This window comes from Littorina saxatilis, linkage group LG2 (assembly GCF_037325665.1).
Source record: "Littorina saxatilis isolate snail1 linkage group LG2, US_GU_Lsax_2.0, whole genome shotgun sequence".
Classification (NCBI taxonomy): Eukaryota; Metazoa; Mollusca; class Gastropoda; order Littorinimorpha; family Littorinidae; genus Littorina; species Littorina saxatilis.
The window spans coordinates 18,544,851-18,562,952 of NC_090246.1; the positions used below are offsets into that span (position 1 = coordinate 18,544,851).

At 43.4% G+C, this 18,102-nt stretch overlaps 1 protein-coding gene across 1 annotated transcript; it reads right to left on the reverse strand.

Moving 5' to 3' along the window:
• Nucleotides 1–14,047: 14,047 nt before the first annotated feature.
• LOC138952219 (uncharacterized) lies at nucleotides 14,048–15,590 on the reverse strand. Its single transcript, XM_070323825.1, has 2 exons — nucleotides 15,120–15,590; nucleotides 14,048–14,821 (listed from the first exon to the last, which is right to left on the reverse strand). The coding sequence occupies exons 1-2, from the start codon at nucleotides 15,588–15,590 to the stop codon at nucleotides 14,048–14,050; spliced, it is 1,245 nt and encodes a 414-aa protein (XP_070179926.1).
• Between the last annotated feature and the right edge of the window lie 2,512 nt (nucleotides 15,591–18,102).

The following is an 18,102-nucleotide window of genomic DNA, read 5'->3' on the forward strand; positions in this document are numbered from 1 at the left end:
AGTTCCTGAAACTGTTTGTATTCAGCTCAAGTTTAACTGGTTATTAGACACGATGCAGTTACATCAAAGTTTCCTTTATTTTGTCCTGTTTTTCCTGAAAAATGTTGACATCGATAGAGTAACAATCCTGCTGAACGTGCAGGTTCGCTTCACAAAATGCTCAGTTTAACTCATCTTATATATCATTGTATAAGTGTCAAGAATACTGTGATGCATGTAATTCCACATCTGTGCAATAAAATACATGTACAGGATTTAAGTATCAGGTTTTGATATATAAGGTTTGATGATAACAAATCCTAATGTTACCCGGGGTGGGACATTGTTTTTGTCTGGCCGAATGAGTAAAAAATGACATTTTGTTGTCGTCCTTGAATTTTGGCTTAACTCGATTCTTGGCGATCATTTTGATGTTTTTGTGCTTTAGACTAAGTAAATCATTCTCCATGAGAAATATTCTCTAAAATATAATGGACAATACATGATTGAACATTCTTTTATCTTTCGAATTCTTTCCATACCAGGTACAAATGCAAACTCTTTTTCATGATAAAAGTAAATCAGTTTTGGCCTTCTGCTGAAAAGCTGTCTACAATGAGTTACGCCAAAATTCCATGACAACATCTGTGTTTAAGTTTTGATTTGTCATCCACGTATGGATTATTTTGTGTTGACAATGTTAACTAGTTTTTTTCATGATTTTATATAACTTTGTCCGCTGTGCTTTACAACTATTAGCAGTGCTAATTAATATGTTACTTTACAGAATTTCTTGTTTTGAGGCAGTTGTTACAAGATTTGTGTGTAGAGATTATTTAGGCTCTCCCTGTCTGTGATGAAAGCACATGGGACGGCCAGGGTCAGCAGAGGTATGGGGGGGGGGGGGGGGGGGGGGGGCTGGGCTGGGCTGGGCTGGTTTTTAAGGGTAATAAGTTATGCAGACTTTTTTTTTTCTCTCAGTAGAAACCAGGGTGAAATTATTACTTTTCGGTTGAGAAAAAAGAAGTAGAATGAGACACATAATTGCCCATGAAAACTGGTAAGATTGCTGTATGCACCTGTCTTAGAAATGATTTCTTTGATTGCATTCCTGTCTCCACTGAACCCTCTTGTAAAAGAGGTGACGAGGGTGTTAATTGTAATTTCCCTGCAAATGTTGCCAGCATGCTTGTACAATGTACTATTTTGACGTAAAATATGTTTCCAGTGCTTTTCACTTTGATGTAATTGCAGCTCTTAATATGATGTATTGATGATGTGTCTTGAACAGGTTGAGTGATTGCCTGACAGGGCTAGATAATGTAATGTGTGTAAGAGATTTGTAGTGTGTGTGTGTGTGTGTGTGTGTGTGAGTGTGTGTGTGTGTGTGTGTGTGTGTGTGTGTGTGTGTGTGTGTGTGCGTGTGTGTGCGTGTGTGAGAGAGAGAGAGCTAGAGAGAAAGAGAGAGAGAGAGAGAGAGAGAGAGAGAGAGAGAGAGAGATTTTTCAAAGATTGAGAAGCAAGGCAAGTATTTTGAAGTCATGCAACATTTGTGGAAAAACTTTCTTTTTTCTCTTAAGATTTTTCTTGCCTGTTAATGCTACAAGCTGAATCGAAAACTAATACCATGCAGTCCTAAATTGAAGTAATTAAAACCCTTAAAAATCTTGCCAGAAATCTGTGAATAACATGATCAAGTTGGGGCAGCCAAAGGTATACTGATGGTCTGCGTGCTTGAGTGAGTGTTCAGACAAGGGTTACGTTACTGTATCTGATTTAAAAAAACAAAAAACAATTTACCCACCATTATCTATTCCCTGCCAAAAATATGTCGGTGAACTTCAATCGTGCGTGCATTTGTTGCAAGTTTGGTGATTCTTGTATCTATACTTTCTAGTTTTTGTGGTGTGTTAAAAACCAAGCTCTCAAAACCTTGATGATTAAGTTCAATTATGTGCATTTAATGGAGCAATTTGTTCTCACTGTCTATATATTCAAAATAGTTTTGTCTCAGCAGAGAGAGTAGGATGTTTGGAGGCGTAGGTGTACATGTATGTACTTGTACTAAATACTTTAGACAGATGATGGAAGCTTAAGATGCTAAGGCATATTCATTGGTGCAATTGTGTGCGTATGTATATGTCTCAGTTCACCTTGTTTTTGCAAATGCAATTGAATTCCGAAACCAAAGAATGATGTGAAGCTCTGGTTGCATATTACTGTACAAATGAGTGCATTTTTCAGTCACCAAAGTGGAATCCATGTTCATGTATGTGTACAAATGCATGCATTTTTCATACACCAAACCTTAAATCCATGTTCATTATTTGTCATATACCCATGAAATGCTTTTTCAAATTTACACTTTTGTATTGTTAATGACATTGTTTGTGAAGTTTTATTTGAGAATCTGTTTGTATTGGCATATTTTTTTTTTGTTGAGAAGGGAACCATCATTTTTGTAATGTTTTACACTGATTTTACAGTTAATATAAACACGTGCATGGATGTATGTGTGTGTGTGTGCATGTGTGTGGATTATGTTGGTACATTGAACAGAGAGAAAGGGAATGGATGGGATATTTCATTTGATTGGAACATATGTTAAGTTGGGGGAGGAACTGAGTCTTTTTGTGTGTGTGCACATTGCAGATGTAAATGATTAAATCCGAACATTTTGTGCTTAACAGAAACATATTTCAGTCCTGAAATGAATTTGTCGACTGACATTGGAATGACGTTGTCACACATATTGTTGATCGATAACATTTTATGTTGATGACTTGCGAAGTGACATATTGTGTGTGGTTTTGAATTTTATTTTTTGTTGTTAGTTATCACAGTGTTTTGTATGAAAAAAAATGAGGTCTGATTTGGATACATTGCTTTGGTTTGACTTGGTTTACAATTGTGCACACAGAACTACACTCCCCCCGCGGGTTAGGGGGAAGAATTTACCCCTCCCTGGTCCCCCCGCGGGTTAGGGGAAAGAATTTACCCGATGCTCCCCAGCATGTTGTAAGAGGCGACTAACGGATTCTGTTTCTCCTTTTACCCTTGTTAAGGGTTTCTTGTTTAGACTTAAGTCAATGTTTGTAAAGATTTTAGTCAAGCAGTATGTAAGAAATGTTAAGTCCTTTGTACCGGAAACTTGCATTCTCCCAGTAAGGTCATATATTGTACTACGTTGCAAGCCCCTGGAGCAATTTTTTGATTAGTGCTTTTGTGAACAAGAAACAATTAACAAGTGGCTCTATCCCATCCCCCCCTTTCCCCGTCGCGATATAACCTTGAACGGTTGAAAACGACGTTAAACACCAAATAAAGAAAAGAAAAGAACAGAACTACACACTAGCGTTGATAAAAATCAATTGTCTCTGAAAACCCAGTAGCGGATAAACTGAGCACCGACTGCAGACTGCTGTGTGTGCAAGCTGGGCTGGGGACTTCAAGCTTTCAAATTAAAGAGTAGAACAGTCTACAGTCTCTAATGTGTCTTAAGTTTTCTGTATGTCTGTGACTGTGGTATTTACTTAGGCCAAAAAAAAAAAAAAGTCTGTTTACGGTAACATAGGGTAAAAAAATAGGTAGGTCGGCTTTTTTTCCCCCCCTTTTTTTTTCTCCCCTCTCAATGTTTCACAGTTCATTTCTTCTCATCAATCCCTGTTTTTGCCCAACATAACTATAAACAGTATTTTGAGCTTACCTCCCTTCTGTCGTCTGCTGTTTGAGCGCGAACAGCTCTATTTTGGATGCGGTTTTTTTTTTCTTTCAGACGATCCAAAAAAAAGATTAGGGTCGGGCCTAAAAACTAGGGTCGGTCGGGTTACCGTAAACAGATCTATTTTTTTTTTTGCCTTATGTGTAACTTAGTGGTGTTCATAGTGCTCACAAAGACAAAGTGTGTGTGAAAGCAGTAACAGGTGAATGTCAGTAATTTCACTCTCACACAAACACTTGCTTTCTCTTTCACAGGTACAGCAGACAATTGAAGCATTGTGTATTTTTATTTATTTGGTCAAAATTAAAGAAACATGCAGAAAATGAATTTTTAAAGAAAATATGAGATGGTGGGATTTGTTCGAAGCAAACTAGAATGCATGAAGGCCATCAAACCACAAAAATTGTGAATATGTGTCCGTGTATTATCACATCAGCCTCAGAAGCTCATATTAGGGGAGCCACACAACACGTACACTGAACACAATAACCCTTATGTTAGAAAATGAGTCGCACAGGTGTTTAAACATGTTATTTTTTCATTTTTTTTTCATTTTCATTACTTTATTGTCCCATCACTGGGAAATTCGGGTCGCTTCCTCCCAGTGGAAAGCTAGCAGCAACGGAGTTGCGCTACCCAGGTGTCTGCGTGTTTAGGTGTATTCAGCCACCTGCACTTATGGCAGAATGACCAAGGTCTTTTACGTGCCATTGTGGTGACACGGGGGTGGGACATGGCTTCCGTCTCTGGGTCTGCACATAAAGTTGACCCGTGTCCGGCCCGGCCCGAATTCGAACCTGCGACAAGTCCAGTGCTCTACCATCTGAGCTACCGGGCCCCCTATACAGTTACCAGTATACAGAAAGCAAAATATGTGGAAATCTACCTCCACAAGCTTCTTCCAATGTCAAATGTTGAAAAGTAAATTGACAGAATAGAGTGGCACTCCCCTTTTATGACCCCTGATTTAAGACTCTGGGCTCTCTTTTAACTCTTACCAGTTCGGGGGTTTTAGGGCATATTTTACAGTGCTGTTGGTGCCTACTTGCCGAGTGGCTATCTGGGGTCATATTCTAAATGAAATATAGAAAGTTATATATCAAATGAAAGGAAAATGAATAAGCTTTTCATATTTGCAAAGAGAATTGTGCTATCTTTAAAGGTAAAAAATGTTATGGGGGTGACAACATGATTTTTGTTGAAATTTGTACGTCCATTTTTTGGAACACGTGACAAACACAAAGAAGACATTTTTTTTGTGTTCAGTTTATTTTAGATATGCTGCTAACTAGTCTGTTTTGGCATTCATTTTACATAACATAGCAAAGTTTTATTGAGTTTTGCTGATAAACAAAAAAGTTATTGTCACCTGAATACCCCTACCCAAATTTCAAAGTTGGACGTTTCATGACATACGCATGCCTAAGGCACACAAAAAAAATAGTCTGTTTACAGTATCCCGACCGACCCTATTTTTTCCCGCGACCCTAGACTGTTTTTTGGTATTTGGGAGGAAAAAAAAATAATAAAAAAAATAAAAATTTGGGCAAAATAACTTAAAAATATGGATTTTTCACCCCCCCCCCCCCCCCCCCAAAAAAGTCTTTTTTTATTTGGCAAAATAACTTAAAAATGTTTTTTTGGGGAAAACAAAAACAAAAAACAAAAAAAGTCCCGACCTACCGACCCTATTTTATTGGCCTATGTTACCGTTAACAGACTTTTTTTTATTTTTTTGCCTAATAATGCATTCCTATAACTAACTTATAACAAAAACCCAGCTTGCTTTTGTCATAAAGTGTGTCTAACATATGAGTTTATCCACTGTCCGACCCATCCAATGTAAAATAACACTTTTTTTTTCTCTCGATAATTAGATAATTGGTCAGTGGAAAACTACAGGGGGGGGCATCGTAAGCTTGCTTACGATGGGTAAGGGAGCGAACTGGTAAGAGTTAAGGATTTTGTTTGCTTAACGCCCTGCCGACCACGAAGGGCCATATCAGGGCGGTGCTGCTTTGACATATAACGTGCGCCACACACAAGACAGAAGTCGCAGCACAGGCTTCATGTCTCACCCAGTCACATTATTCTGACACCGGACCAACCAGTCCTAGCACTAAACCCATAATGCCAGACGCCAGGGGAGCGAGCAGCCACTAGATTACCAATTTTAAAGTCTTAGGTATGACCCGGCCGGGGTTCGAACCCATGACCTCCCGATCACGGGCGGACGCCTTACCACTAGGCCAACCGTGCCGGTTCTTTTTATATAGGTCTTAAAAACAAATAAATGAAGCTTCTCAGGGGGGAAAAACACCCATCTATTTTCTACTCAAAGCCATACTTAAAGTTTGTACAGAAAATACGTAAGTTCACCTTGGCAATATATTATAATACACTTTTCAGAATATCCTCACACAGACCCTTTCCCCTAGAACTCGTTTTCACCCCCCCCCCCCCCCCCCCCCAAAAAAAAAATAAATAAAAAATAAAGTAACAGAAATAAAAATTGAACACAGTGAGAGAAAATACACTTTGGAAGAATTGAAAAAAGACAGTTAAAGCTGATGTTTCTTTTCACATGTAGCAAAGGAACCGATAAACAGAACTCAAACAGCAAGTAGACATGAAATTAAAGCTTAAAGTTTTGTCAAACGGGAAATAAAAGGCTGGAAGGAATTTCAAGTATTTAAAGCCTTTTAGTAGCATGATTATATGTGATCCTGGTATCACAAAAGCAACAGTCGGAAACACAACTCTCAAACATGATCAGATCTGAAATAGGAATGTAAAGCTGAAAGATGATCAACCACGGGCATTGGACAGTGAAAAACAGAACAAAAAACACACAACCTCAAATGAATCCATAAAAAACAATTAAAATGCAGTAAACAGACAAGCAGATGTTCAGAAACTTCAAAACAAAGCAAAACAAGACCAAATAGAACACAACCGTATGCAAAAAAGTTCAAACAAAAAGGATTGGAGTTCTTTTCATCACGCCACCATGAGCACTAGGAAATTTAAGATCACAGTCCTAGCAAAATGTTCCCTTTTAATCATAGGATGTTGTGTATCAGTTAACAGCAGACTTTTGAAGATCTATACAAATGTACCTGCTTTTTCGTGTGAAAGCTTGTGTACACCACTACACATCTGCCCTGATTTGATAGATATCGAACAGGAGCAGACTTCCATTCAGACATATAGCAAGAATCAACAGCCTCACGACAATTAATACACTACCTGGACAGGGTGAGATTTTGTTTGTATGTTTCTTGTTGAATGAGTTATATGACACCCAGGTCAATGTGCCAAATTAAAACAGCAAAATGCATGGGTCCGGATTTCCGGTTTTTGAAAAAATCTGAAGCCGGAAATTCCGGTTTTCCGGGTTTAAAAAAAAAAAAGCTTCGTTTCGCTAAGTTGAAATAACAAGCAGCGGTTCCGATCCGACTTTTGACACCGGTTCGCGTGCTTTCTCGGTTCGCTCCCTTGGATTTGCCGCCATCTTGCTTATTATGATTTGGTTTCGTCGGTGTCCAGAAACTTTCTTTCAAACTTGAGCATTTTGGACCCCTGCCTTTCAGGTTTTTTTATTTTTCCCAGTAAGTGACCCATGAAAATGTCCACTTTGCACAGGAAGTTGCACAGCCATTGATTGTTAGTCTGCAGGTGGAAAGATCAATCAATCAATCAATATGAGGCTTATATCGCGCGTATTCCGTGGGTACAGTTCTAAGCGCAGGGATTTATTTTTATTTTTGTTTATGTTTATGCAATTTATATCGCGCACATATTCAAGGCGCAGGGATTTATTTATGCCGTGCGAGATGGAATTTTTTTACACAATACATCACGCATTCACATCGGCCAGCAGATCGCAGCCATTTCGGCGCATATCCTACTTTTCACGGCCTATTATTCCAAGTCACACGGGTATTTTGGTGGACATTTTTATCTATGCCTATACAATTTTGCCAGGAAAGACCCTTTTGTAAATCGTGGGATCTTTAACGTGCACACCCCAATGTAGTGTACACGAAGGGACCTCGGTTTTTCGTCTCATCCGAAAGACTAGCACTTGAACCCACCACCTAGGTTAGGAAAGGGGGGAGAAAATTGCTAACGCCCTGACCCAGGGTCGAACTCGCAACCTCTCGCTTCCGAGCGCAAGTGCGTTACCACTCGGCCACCCAGTCCACTCGGCCACCCAGTCCACGATGCTGTTATCCTGTGTAAAGCCTGGCCAGATCTGTGCTGGTGTACTGGATTCTTTACACAGGAAGGAAAGTACCTTTCAGAATTTGGTCAAAATTAACAACCCAGTATCTGTCAGATTTTTTAATTTGCCGATTCTTAGTTCAGCCTAAGCAGAAGGATAAAGTATAACAGCTTCTGAACCGCTCAGGATTAATAATGACCACCTTGCAGTAATATGATTATATCTCACAAACATGGTTTCACAAATTTCTTAAATAGAAGTTCATGCACAGTGTCAATTTATATTCATGTGTAATTCAACATGATGATGTTAAAAAAAAAAACACTTAACAAATCAAAACAATAAAAACAGGAAAATATATGGTGCCAGTACAGTGACTAGATATATTTCTTATGGCGCCTGCTTTGTGCATGGAAACAAAAACCGTGCAAAGTTACACACTTAATTGAACTGATACTGAAAAATGAAATTTGTGCAAAGTTTGGGTACAGTATTTTGATTTCCATAGTTCTACACAACCCCTCGGGCATACATGTAATATAACGTTTGTTTTTTAAACATGACTCTCCAGCAACCATGGATACACTGACAAAAACATTGTCAAGGATTTAAAACACAGGACCAACATGGAGCACCACTACGAAAAACTATCAACATGTTCAATTTTAACAAGAACCCAGCAGCAGACACTATAAACAAAATGTCACCTGACTGCTGCTCTGAAAACTCCAGTTTCACCACTGCAGTACACAAGTGCGGTCACAACAATAGAGCAAACAGGGATTATTTTCACCTGTATTTTTTCCGCAAGAGCAAAATAGCTGTTGCACAACACTGGTCTAAGACGTACGGGTTGACCCCCTCACAGGAGAAACTCAGACTAGATACACAGATTACATTAACTGGCATGATTAATCACAACACCTTGGAACGTGCTGTCACACCAAGTTCATGAAATGAAAGGTCTTGACGAATGACGTGAAGAAAAACAAAAATCACGACGTGTTGATTCCCATTTAAAGCCGAAGCAAACAATGTATGTAAAATGAAGAAAAACGGAATGAACAGAATGTGAACTCCTCAAAGTTTGATCTCCAGGTCAGAGCAAGAACTTGGTCGACCCCCCCCCCCAAAAAAAAAAGTAAAAGGAAATCCAGCAAATGAATATTCTTTCCCATTTGTTCGAATGTTTAAAAAATTGACAGGAAAGGCAAATATCTTTGGAAAGCAGCTTCAGGAATTAATTTTTTTTAAATGATAAAACACTGACCAACAGCAAATTCACACAGGAATTTCAAACAACCACATAAGAGGACAAATAAGCTGCGAAATTTGCCATGGGTCAATAAGAAAGAAGATACATGCATATAAATTATTGCACACACTATTTACACTCATGGTACTGTTAAAAACTAAATCAAACCCTCAATTGCACTGCACAAAAATCCCGTGCAAATACTTCATAGTCATGCAAAAGCAAACCTGATCTAAGTAGAACTAAAATTCTAACTGGCAAGACACGCTCTACCATGCCCATGCAAAATGCCATTCCTTTTCACACCAAAAAACCAACAACAACTAAAACACAACGCACACAATTTGAGGTAATAAGGCAAAAGGAAACACACATTATGTCGAGTCATCTAGAGCCAAACCACTCAAGACACAAATGAGTATTAGCACCAGGAATTGTTCTGGAAAGGACCACGAATTTTAAGGGAATGGGGGAGGGGAAAGATGCAGGGGGGAGGGGGAGGGCTGTGAGGAGGAGAAGGGGAGGGAAGGGATGTAATAGGGAAGGAACGAAAATTTAACTAAGACGGAAATGTGGTTCATTTGGTTTCTCCACACCTGCCCCCCCCCCCCCCCCCCCTTCCCTCCTTGTACTGCGTCTGTGACTCCTTGCAAAGAGTGCTGTCTTAAGGCCACAGATTTGAAAATGCCATATAAAAAAAAAAGAGTTCATAGCTTGTTATGAGATGATATGAATCCACTATTTGTTACTGACACTGAAAACAAATTGTTAGACACACAATATTTTGTTGTTGAAAACACTTCTATTCCTGCAATTCCTGAAAATATTTTCAGGAACATGCAGAAAAGTCCACAAAAGCATGCACGTGCACACACATCAAATACCGCAACAAATAAAATGTGTCAAAAGGAATGCATATCAAAACAAGCAAAAATTCTTCTCATTCAGCCTGCTAAGAAAACTTAACAACCCCCCCCCCCCCCCCCCCCCATTTAAAAAAAAAAAATCAATGTTCACATCAAAAAGGCTTCAAGCACATACTCATTATTTTAAACATTTTGTGGAGCAAATTCAATACATTATTATAGACGGAACAAGAAAAGGTGATGTGACCACTTTGCGGAAGACATGAAGTACTTCTCATGAATTCATACAAGCACACACATTTATTTATCTCAATCCTCTTTGAAGGGCTTGACAAAAAACAAAAACAAAATAGGGTACACTGACTAGCATGAAAATATGTTAATTCTATGACATAACACATGGGAGGAGGTGTACAAAGTTAAAAAAAAGAAAAGAAATAACTACAATGTACAGGTATTAGAGCGAAGCAACTGAAAGAACAGTCTGTCCAGAAAGCTCCTATTTTTTTTACCAATGAAATGTTGAGAAATCTGTTCTAAAATAAGAAAGCAAATAAAAATAAATGAATGAATGAGTAAATAAGTAAATGAATAAATAAATATTTAAACAAATAAATACATGAGTAAAAGCATGAATGAGTGGCTAAATGCATGGATGAACGAATGAATATGGGAATCAATGAGTCAATCAATGAAGGAATATTCTTTAAAAATATGATAAAATTATGATGAATCAAAAGCATTGCACCATCAAAAATGACGCAAGGGGCAGCCTTGTGCTTTCAGCTCAGCCGTTCGTCAGCGTTTGTTTGATGCACAGTCACAGTCATTTAAAGAAAGCAGAGAGGTCTTCATCTTCATCTTCATCCGTTAGGCGGCCACAATTGTATAGATTATTCTGCCTCGTTGAGGATTTGACGTCAAAAGAACAGGTGATAGAAAGAGAAAAGGTACCCTTCAAAGGTAAAAGAACACGCACTGCTCATTTAATAAATACAATGAGAAGAGGTCAAACCAAACCTATGACTAAGACTGTTTCAGCAATTATAAATGTAATTACTACATGACAACACAACACAGATTTCAACCTTTGCACACATTTTTCTGATCTTTCAGCTTTCAGCTGTATTGACTAAAATCTAACCTATGCTGTGAAAATATACTGAGATCCTGAGTGGTAGTTCAGTCAAATCAACACAGCTGAGAGTTAGAGAGTTTGACTATCAAACGTTGTTGTTCTTTCTCAATTGAAGCTGAACTTCGGTGAGGTAAAAACACATTTTGAAACTGGAGACACATATTCTTTTTTTCTTCTTCTGCGTTCATGGGCTATACAACTCACACGTACACTCCAATTTCTACTTTTATATTTTAGACTGTTTTTAACCCGCCATTTAGGCAGCCATACTCCATGTTGGGGAGTGGACCAATCAATAAAAACAAAAAGAAAATATCTTGAAGGCAGTCATGGTTCACAACCTTCCAGCCACCAGAGAAACAACCAACAAGCGCAGCTGGGACCGTTCACAACACATTTTGTACTTGTAATTGCACCAGTCAATCTGACCCAACGACGAACACTTGTTAAATCTGTAAAATCTCTGTTGCACCCTCTCTACGTAATGCATCATGTACTGGCCGAATACCTGTACGTCAGAAAACTGCGGACTGTTTCAATAGCCAAGATCTAGATCAGCACTTTTCAGGACATGTACGGGAACGTGTAGCGGTAACGTCATTAATAATATTCTAGTTTTTACGTCACGCGTTTGCCAAGATCTGCAGTCTTGGTGGGAGCAAAACAACATATGCATTTGGAACTTTGGAGAAAAAAGTGAGTCACGGCTGACGCAATATCTACATGTACACGTACAGGTCTTTGCTTCACGTTCGACCATCTAGAACACTGTATTCTCTCTTTTCACTCCAGAAAAAGACTCCGGTCAAATAAACCTTTGGATATGACAGTGTTCTTAGGCGTGGGGATCAAGTTACAGACAGCAAAAACAAACATGTAAATGAAGGCAGGGATCACACATTAAGAAGCATGAAATTTGCTTGGTGCAACTGTTCATACAATAATAAAATGGCATCTCACTCACAAATGCAGACACAAGGGTAAGCACGATGCAGGAAGAAGATGAGATCGAGTTACACACATCTTGTTTGTCTGACTGAACAAGTTTACTTTCCCGGCACCCACTCACCTAGGCTGGACACCTGACTTAGATGCACAAAAAAAGAGAACGCGCAATGTGTCAAAAAGACAGGCATTAAAACTAAAAGACACCTATTTGATAACACTTTTCAACAAAGACCTATTCGGTATCTCCTTTAAACACTCTATTCCCACTCCTTTTAGAATATAAGAGTTAAGACACTATCATACAATGATACCTATGACGTGAGGCCCCTCCTTTCTTTCTTTATTTGGTGTTTAACGTCGTTTTCAACCACGAAGGTTATATCGCGACGGGGGAAGGGGGGAGATGGGATAGAGCCACTTGTCAATTGTTTCTTGTTCACAAAAGCACTAATCAAAAATTTCTTATCAAATTTTCATTTAATTAATATACTTACCAACTCACATAAATAGCATTAACTTCAGTTTGATGCGTTAGACATTGAAGCACTGACCCTGGTAACAGGGGGAGATAACTCCCAAAACAAAACAAACCCTTGACAACGGGTCCCGGGAGTTACCTCCCCCCACCGGCTGCCCGCGCATGCGCTGGACATACTGCCGGTATAGTCATTCCCACTGAAACACCACCTTAAACCACACAAAGCGGGGTAGGTTGGGAGGGCATTAACTATGTGAGTTGGTAAGTATATTAATTAAATGAAAATTTGATAAGAAATTTTCGATTAAATAACATATTCTTACTACAACTCACATAAATAGCAGATTGCTACACAAGGAGGCGGGAAACTCACCTAAACCTTCGGTAGAACCTGGCCAGCTGCCACCATGGCAGGCAAACAGCTCGAGCCATCTTGCCTAGTGCTGGCAATATCACGTAGATAAAAGTTTATGAAAACGTCTTCAGACTTCCAGTATGCTGCTCTGAGCACTTCAGTCATCCTGCCTGAGCGCAAGACCGCTAGAGAGGCGGCCCAGGCTCTCGCCTCATGCGTACGAGGCGACCGTAATGGGAGAACGGAGCGTCCCCCCCCATGTGTCTGCCACCACTCATATGCTTGCCTTATAAGCCCGGCAGACCATCTCGCCAAAGTCGTCTTAACGATATCCTTATCCCTGGCTACGTTTAACGAGATGAAAAGCAATTTCTGAGATGAAGCTCTTAACGGAGCCGTGCGAGACAGGTAAGCCCGCAGAGCCCGGACCGGGCAGTTCAAGAGGTCAGGGTCACCGCGCGGTAAAATAGAACGCAGCGACTGTATGTTCACAACAGGAGACGGCTGGTTAGGTTTTTGATTCTTTGCTAAAAACACAGGCGAAAAACGCAAGATAACCGAGCCATCTTTTTCGAAGGAAATATCCTGATTAAGTCCAGAAAGAGCGTGAACCTCGCTTCCCCGACGCGCTGACGCAAGCAAAATAAGTAGGAGAGTCTTCTTAGTAAGGTTAGACAGACTAGCCTCTTTCAAAGGTTCGAAAACCGAGGAGCGCAAAAATTCCAGTACCAGTAAGAGATCCCAGGCTGGGACAGACGTTCTGCGTGAAGCAGAGCTAAGAGCGGAACCTTTAATGACACTTGCGATCACCCCGTCCAGGGCAATAGAGCGTCCCAACTGCTTGAGGGTAGTGGAAATGGCAGAACGACGTACCCTGAGGGTAGACGCCGTCCGACCTTGGGAGGACAGCCAAGCCAAATGATTTGCAACCTGCATAGTACGTGGAGACAACGGGTTAACGCCGTTAAGACGACACCACTGGGCCCAAGCAGCCCAATGGGACGAATAAACAGCAGAAGTAGATCTTCTATGCGCCTTCTGCACCAATGTCAGAGTGAGGTCTGACGCCCCAGCGCGCTTCAACGCTCTCCTGACAGAACCCAAGCGTGTAGAGCCAGGAGATGAGGGTCTCTGTGAGGGATCCCCGACCTCGGTTGCAGAAGCTCCCCTTCTCGAAGATCGAGAGGAATGGGTGGACCGTCGGCTAGACGAAGAAGGTCCGGAAACCACGCCTGGCTCGGCCACAACGGCGCTATGAGAACCAGCCTTGGCTTCTCCAAGTCCGCCTTTCTCAGTACCTTGCTCAGCAACGGAATGGGAGGGAAGGCATAAGCTACCAGATCCTTCCAGTCTATTTCCATGGCGTTGACCTCCCAAGCCTCCGGGTCGGGCACTGGAGACACGAAGACTGGGAGACGCCGAGAGAACCGGGTGGCAAACAGATCCACGAGGGGTTTGTCCACCTGCGTCCACATACGCCGCAGTGCTTGGTGTGCGATAGTCCACTCCGAGTGCAGAATCTGCGAAGTGCGACTGAGTGAATCTGCCAAGATGTTCAGGCACCCCGGAAGGTACTTCGCTGAAATCACAATTCCCTGAAGGAACGCCCAAGCGAGAATCTCGCAAGCTCTGTTGGACAGAACCAGCGAGCGCGTACCCCCCTGCTTGTTCAGGTACGCGGCCACAGTGGTGTTGTCCGTGTGGATCAACACCTGCTTGCCTCGCAACAAGGCGACAAACTCCATAAGCCCGAGGCGCACTGCTTCCAGCTCCAGAATGTTGATATGCAACGACCTCTGAGCCCTGTCCCAAAGACCGGAAGCTGTGTTCCCCTCCAGATGAGCTCCCCAACCCTGAAGGGACGCATCGGTAAAAAGATGCAACTCCGGGGGGGGGCAAGGAAATCGGAACGCCCTGAGCTAGCCAGGCCGAATCCAACCACTGCCTTGTTGACTCCAGGAACCATCCCTGAAGGGGAAGAGACAGATTCCAACCTTGCGAGGCTGGATCCCAGGCAGAGTTCAGAAACGCCTGAAACGGGCGTTTGTGAACTCTGCCCAGAGGAATCAGGGTAGACATCGACTCCATCTGGCCCTGGAGTGACGCCAACACCCTGACAGGCGCGTGGCGGAGGCTTGACAGAGACCTGACCAGATCCTGCAGCTTGTCTATCCTCCGCTGGGCGGGACGCACAGTCCAAGCTAGGGTGTCGAACACCATGCCCAGATAAGTGAACTCCTGAGAGGGAACCAAGTCGGACTTCCCTTGGTTCACGAAGAAACCTAAGTCTCTCGCAGTCTGCAAGACTATCTGGGTGTGCTGCCCGCACAGGGACTCTTGTTGACTCAGAATCAACCAGTCGTCCAGATAAACTCTGAGACGAATCCCTTTCTGGCGCACTAACGCGCAAAGCTGGCGCACTATCATGGTGAAAATCCAGGGTGCTAAAGAAAGCCCGAACGGCAGCGCCCTGAACTGGAACACCCTGTCGCCCCACAGGAACCGCAGCCACTTTCGATCTGACCTGTGCATCAGAATGTGGAAGTACGCGTCTGTCAGATCGATGGAAGTGACCCAGTCCGACGGACGAAGGGCCTCCCTGACAGACGCTGGAGTCTCCATCTTGAACGGAACTTTCCGGAGGAAGCCGTTCAAGGGAGACAGATCCAACACCGGTCGCCAACCCCCTGACGCTTTCGGGACGACAAACAGTCTCCCGTAAAAGCCAGGGGACCGACGATCGATGACCTCTTCTACCGCTTGCTTCCGCAAGAGCAGTAGAACTTCCGCCTGAATAACGGCACAAGCCTCTGGATCGGCGGGGAACTTGAACCTGGGTGTTGTCCTGGTTAGAGGGGCCTTGTCCTCCAACCAGAGCAACCGGAACCCCGATCGAACCACTCCCGTAACCCAAGAGTTGCTCGTAAGAGCCAACCAAGCTGGAACGGCCCTTGAGAGGCCGCCCGCTACCAAAGGGGTAGGGGCTAGGGGAGTGGCTGGATCGGGGAGCCTTCATTGGGGGTTAGGCTTGCCACCTGACCCCTTCTTCCCGAAGGAAGGTCTCTTATTGTAGGGGCGAGAACGGCTGCCGCCCCTGTGCGACCTCGTCTTCTGTCCAGAGCCGCGAGAAGATGAAGGCGGCGCCGAACCACCTTTTTTCTGACCCTGCTTAAGGGCAAGCTCAGACAGCTTAACAAAATGCAAGTCCTTCGCATCTTGAGACTCTCGCCTGAGAGCCTCAAGAGACTCAGGACCCAGTAGGCTCTGACTCGCGAAAGGAGAAACTTTCAAAGCCTCAACAGTGGCTTTATCCGACAGTCTCGAGTCCTTCAACAGAGCTTCGCGACGCCACATCACGGCCTGCGTGTACAACTTGGCCGAAGTTGCGGTCTGCTCAGCTACGATCTTAGCAAGAGCTGCTAACAAAGTTACAACATCTTCTTCCACCGCGTCGTCCCGGAACTTAAAGGGCTCCAGCGACACAGAGATGGATCTGGACAACGCTCTAATAAGAGTGTCAGACACGGAAGACAATTCGAGAGAAACTCTCCCAGCTTCCTCAATCGCGATCACGCCGGCTTCGGTACAGACTGAAGGCCTCTCCTTCTTGTACCCATCCTTGCGTAAGTTCGCCAGCTCCGGAGTGACCTGAAGCGGGGAACTCGGAAGCGCGAAAGAATCGATCAAATGAACAGGCTTCCCGTACAGCCTAGGTTTACGGTTCAAATCCGCCGGCATGCGAGAACAATCACTCGGCGATGCCAACCAATTTTGAACAGACTCCGGCGCATCCCCATGTGCAGTTAAAAGAGGAACGATGCTATCGGAATTGGCACCCAGGACCCTAGCCATCTGATAGGCTATAGAGGGAGACTCCCGAAACCGGAAGCGGACACCAGCCTCACTGTCCCCCCGGAAATCGCCAAACGCGGAAGGAGGTGCTGCTAGCCGTGAAGACGAAGTTGACACCCCTTCCGCAAAATATCTAGAGGTAACCTCAGCGGCGGCACTCAGCGCGCGTGAGAAACTCCTCTCAACCCGAAAGTTGTGTTCCGCCTCAGAAGAGTCGCCACAATCTTCGTCAACATCCCCATCATCAACAAAGATGTCCGATGAAGACCGATCATGACCGGAACCATCATTGTCCCTAAACGGAACTGATGAACTCGTCGTACCGGAACCCTGTGTAACCACACCAAGGGGAACCGGTATAGCCGAGCTGCTACCACTGGTAGCTGGCAATCCGGAAGGAAAGGCGACCGGAAACACACCTGTGCTTTGACCGGAAGCCGACCCAACCTGTCCCCCGCCGACCACAGCCGCCTGAGCGGAAGTGAAGGCAGGAGACGGATTGCCGTTACCACCAATGACCGGAACCCCCGTAGGCTGTGAACCGGAAGTCGATGGTAACGAAATGAAAGTGCCACGATCTCTCGGAAGAGATCCTGTGGCCGGAAATCCCTTTGCCGAAGCAGTTGAACCCGAGTACGAGGGACCGGACGTACCGGCCCCAGCGTCAAGGGTGGAATAACCGTCGAGATGAGCAGCACGCATTTGCGCCGAACACCCCGAACTTCCACGAACACGTACCTGATCGGCCGAAGCCGAAAGCTGAGGATCAGCAACGTCCGCCGACGTAATCGTAGCAGAAGGAAGAATCCTCGACAAAGAGGCAGCGTTGCCAACCCCTGGAGGCAAAGCTGGAATGGTGGAGTAAGACACACCCCTGTCAGTAGCCAGCATCTCCCTCATTTGATCCTAGAAAGTAGAAAAAAAGAGCAAACAATTCATCGCGCGAGACCGCCTGGGTCTCTTTCTCCTGCGGCGACAACACAAGCATGCTAGCAGGAGGATCAATCGAAACACGCAACGACTCCTTGCTCACCGGATCAAACACACTGACCAGAGGTCGTTTCGCCGGCGAAACTTTATCTTTATCTTTCGAACGCGACTTCTTAGATTTACTTTTAGACAAAGACGCAGACCCAGAACTGCCCAGCGGCGACCCCACGGGTACCTGCTTGGCAGAGCTCTTCCCCTTGTCCGCCATCGAAATGACAAGTCACAACGAGAAAATTTCGCAAAAATAATACAAAATTCTAAAATGCAAATGGCGGCATGCACCCGTAACACC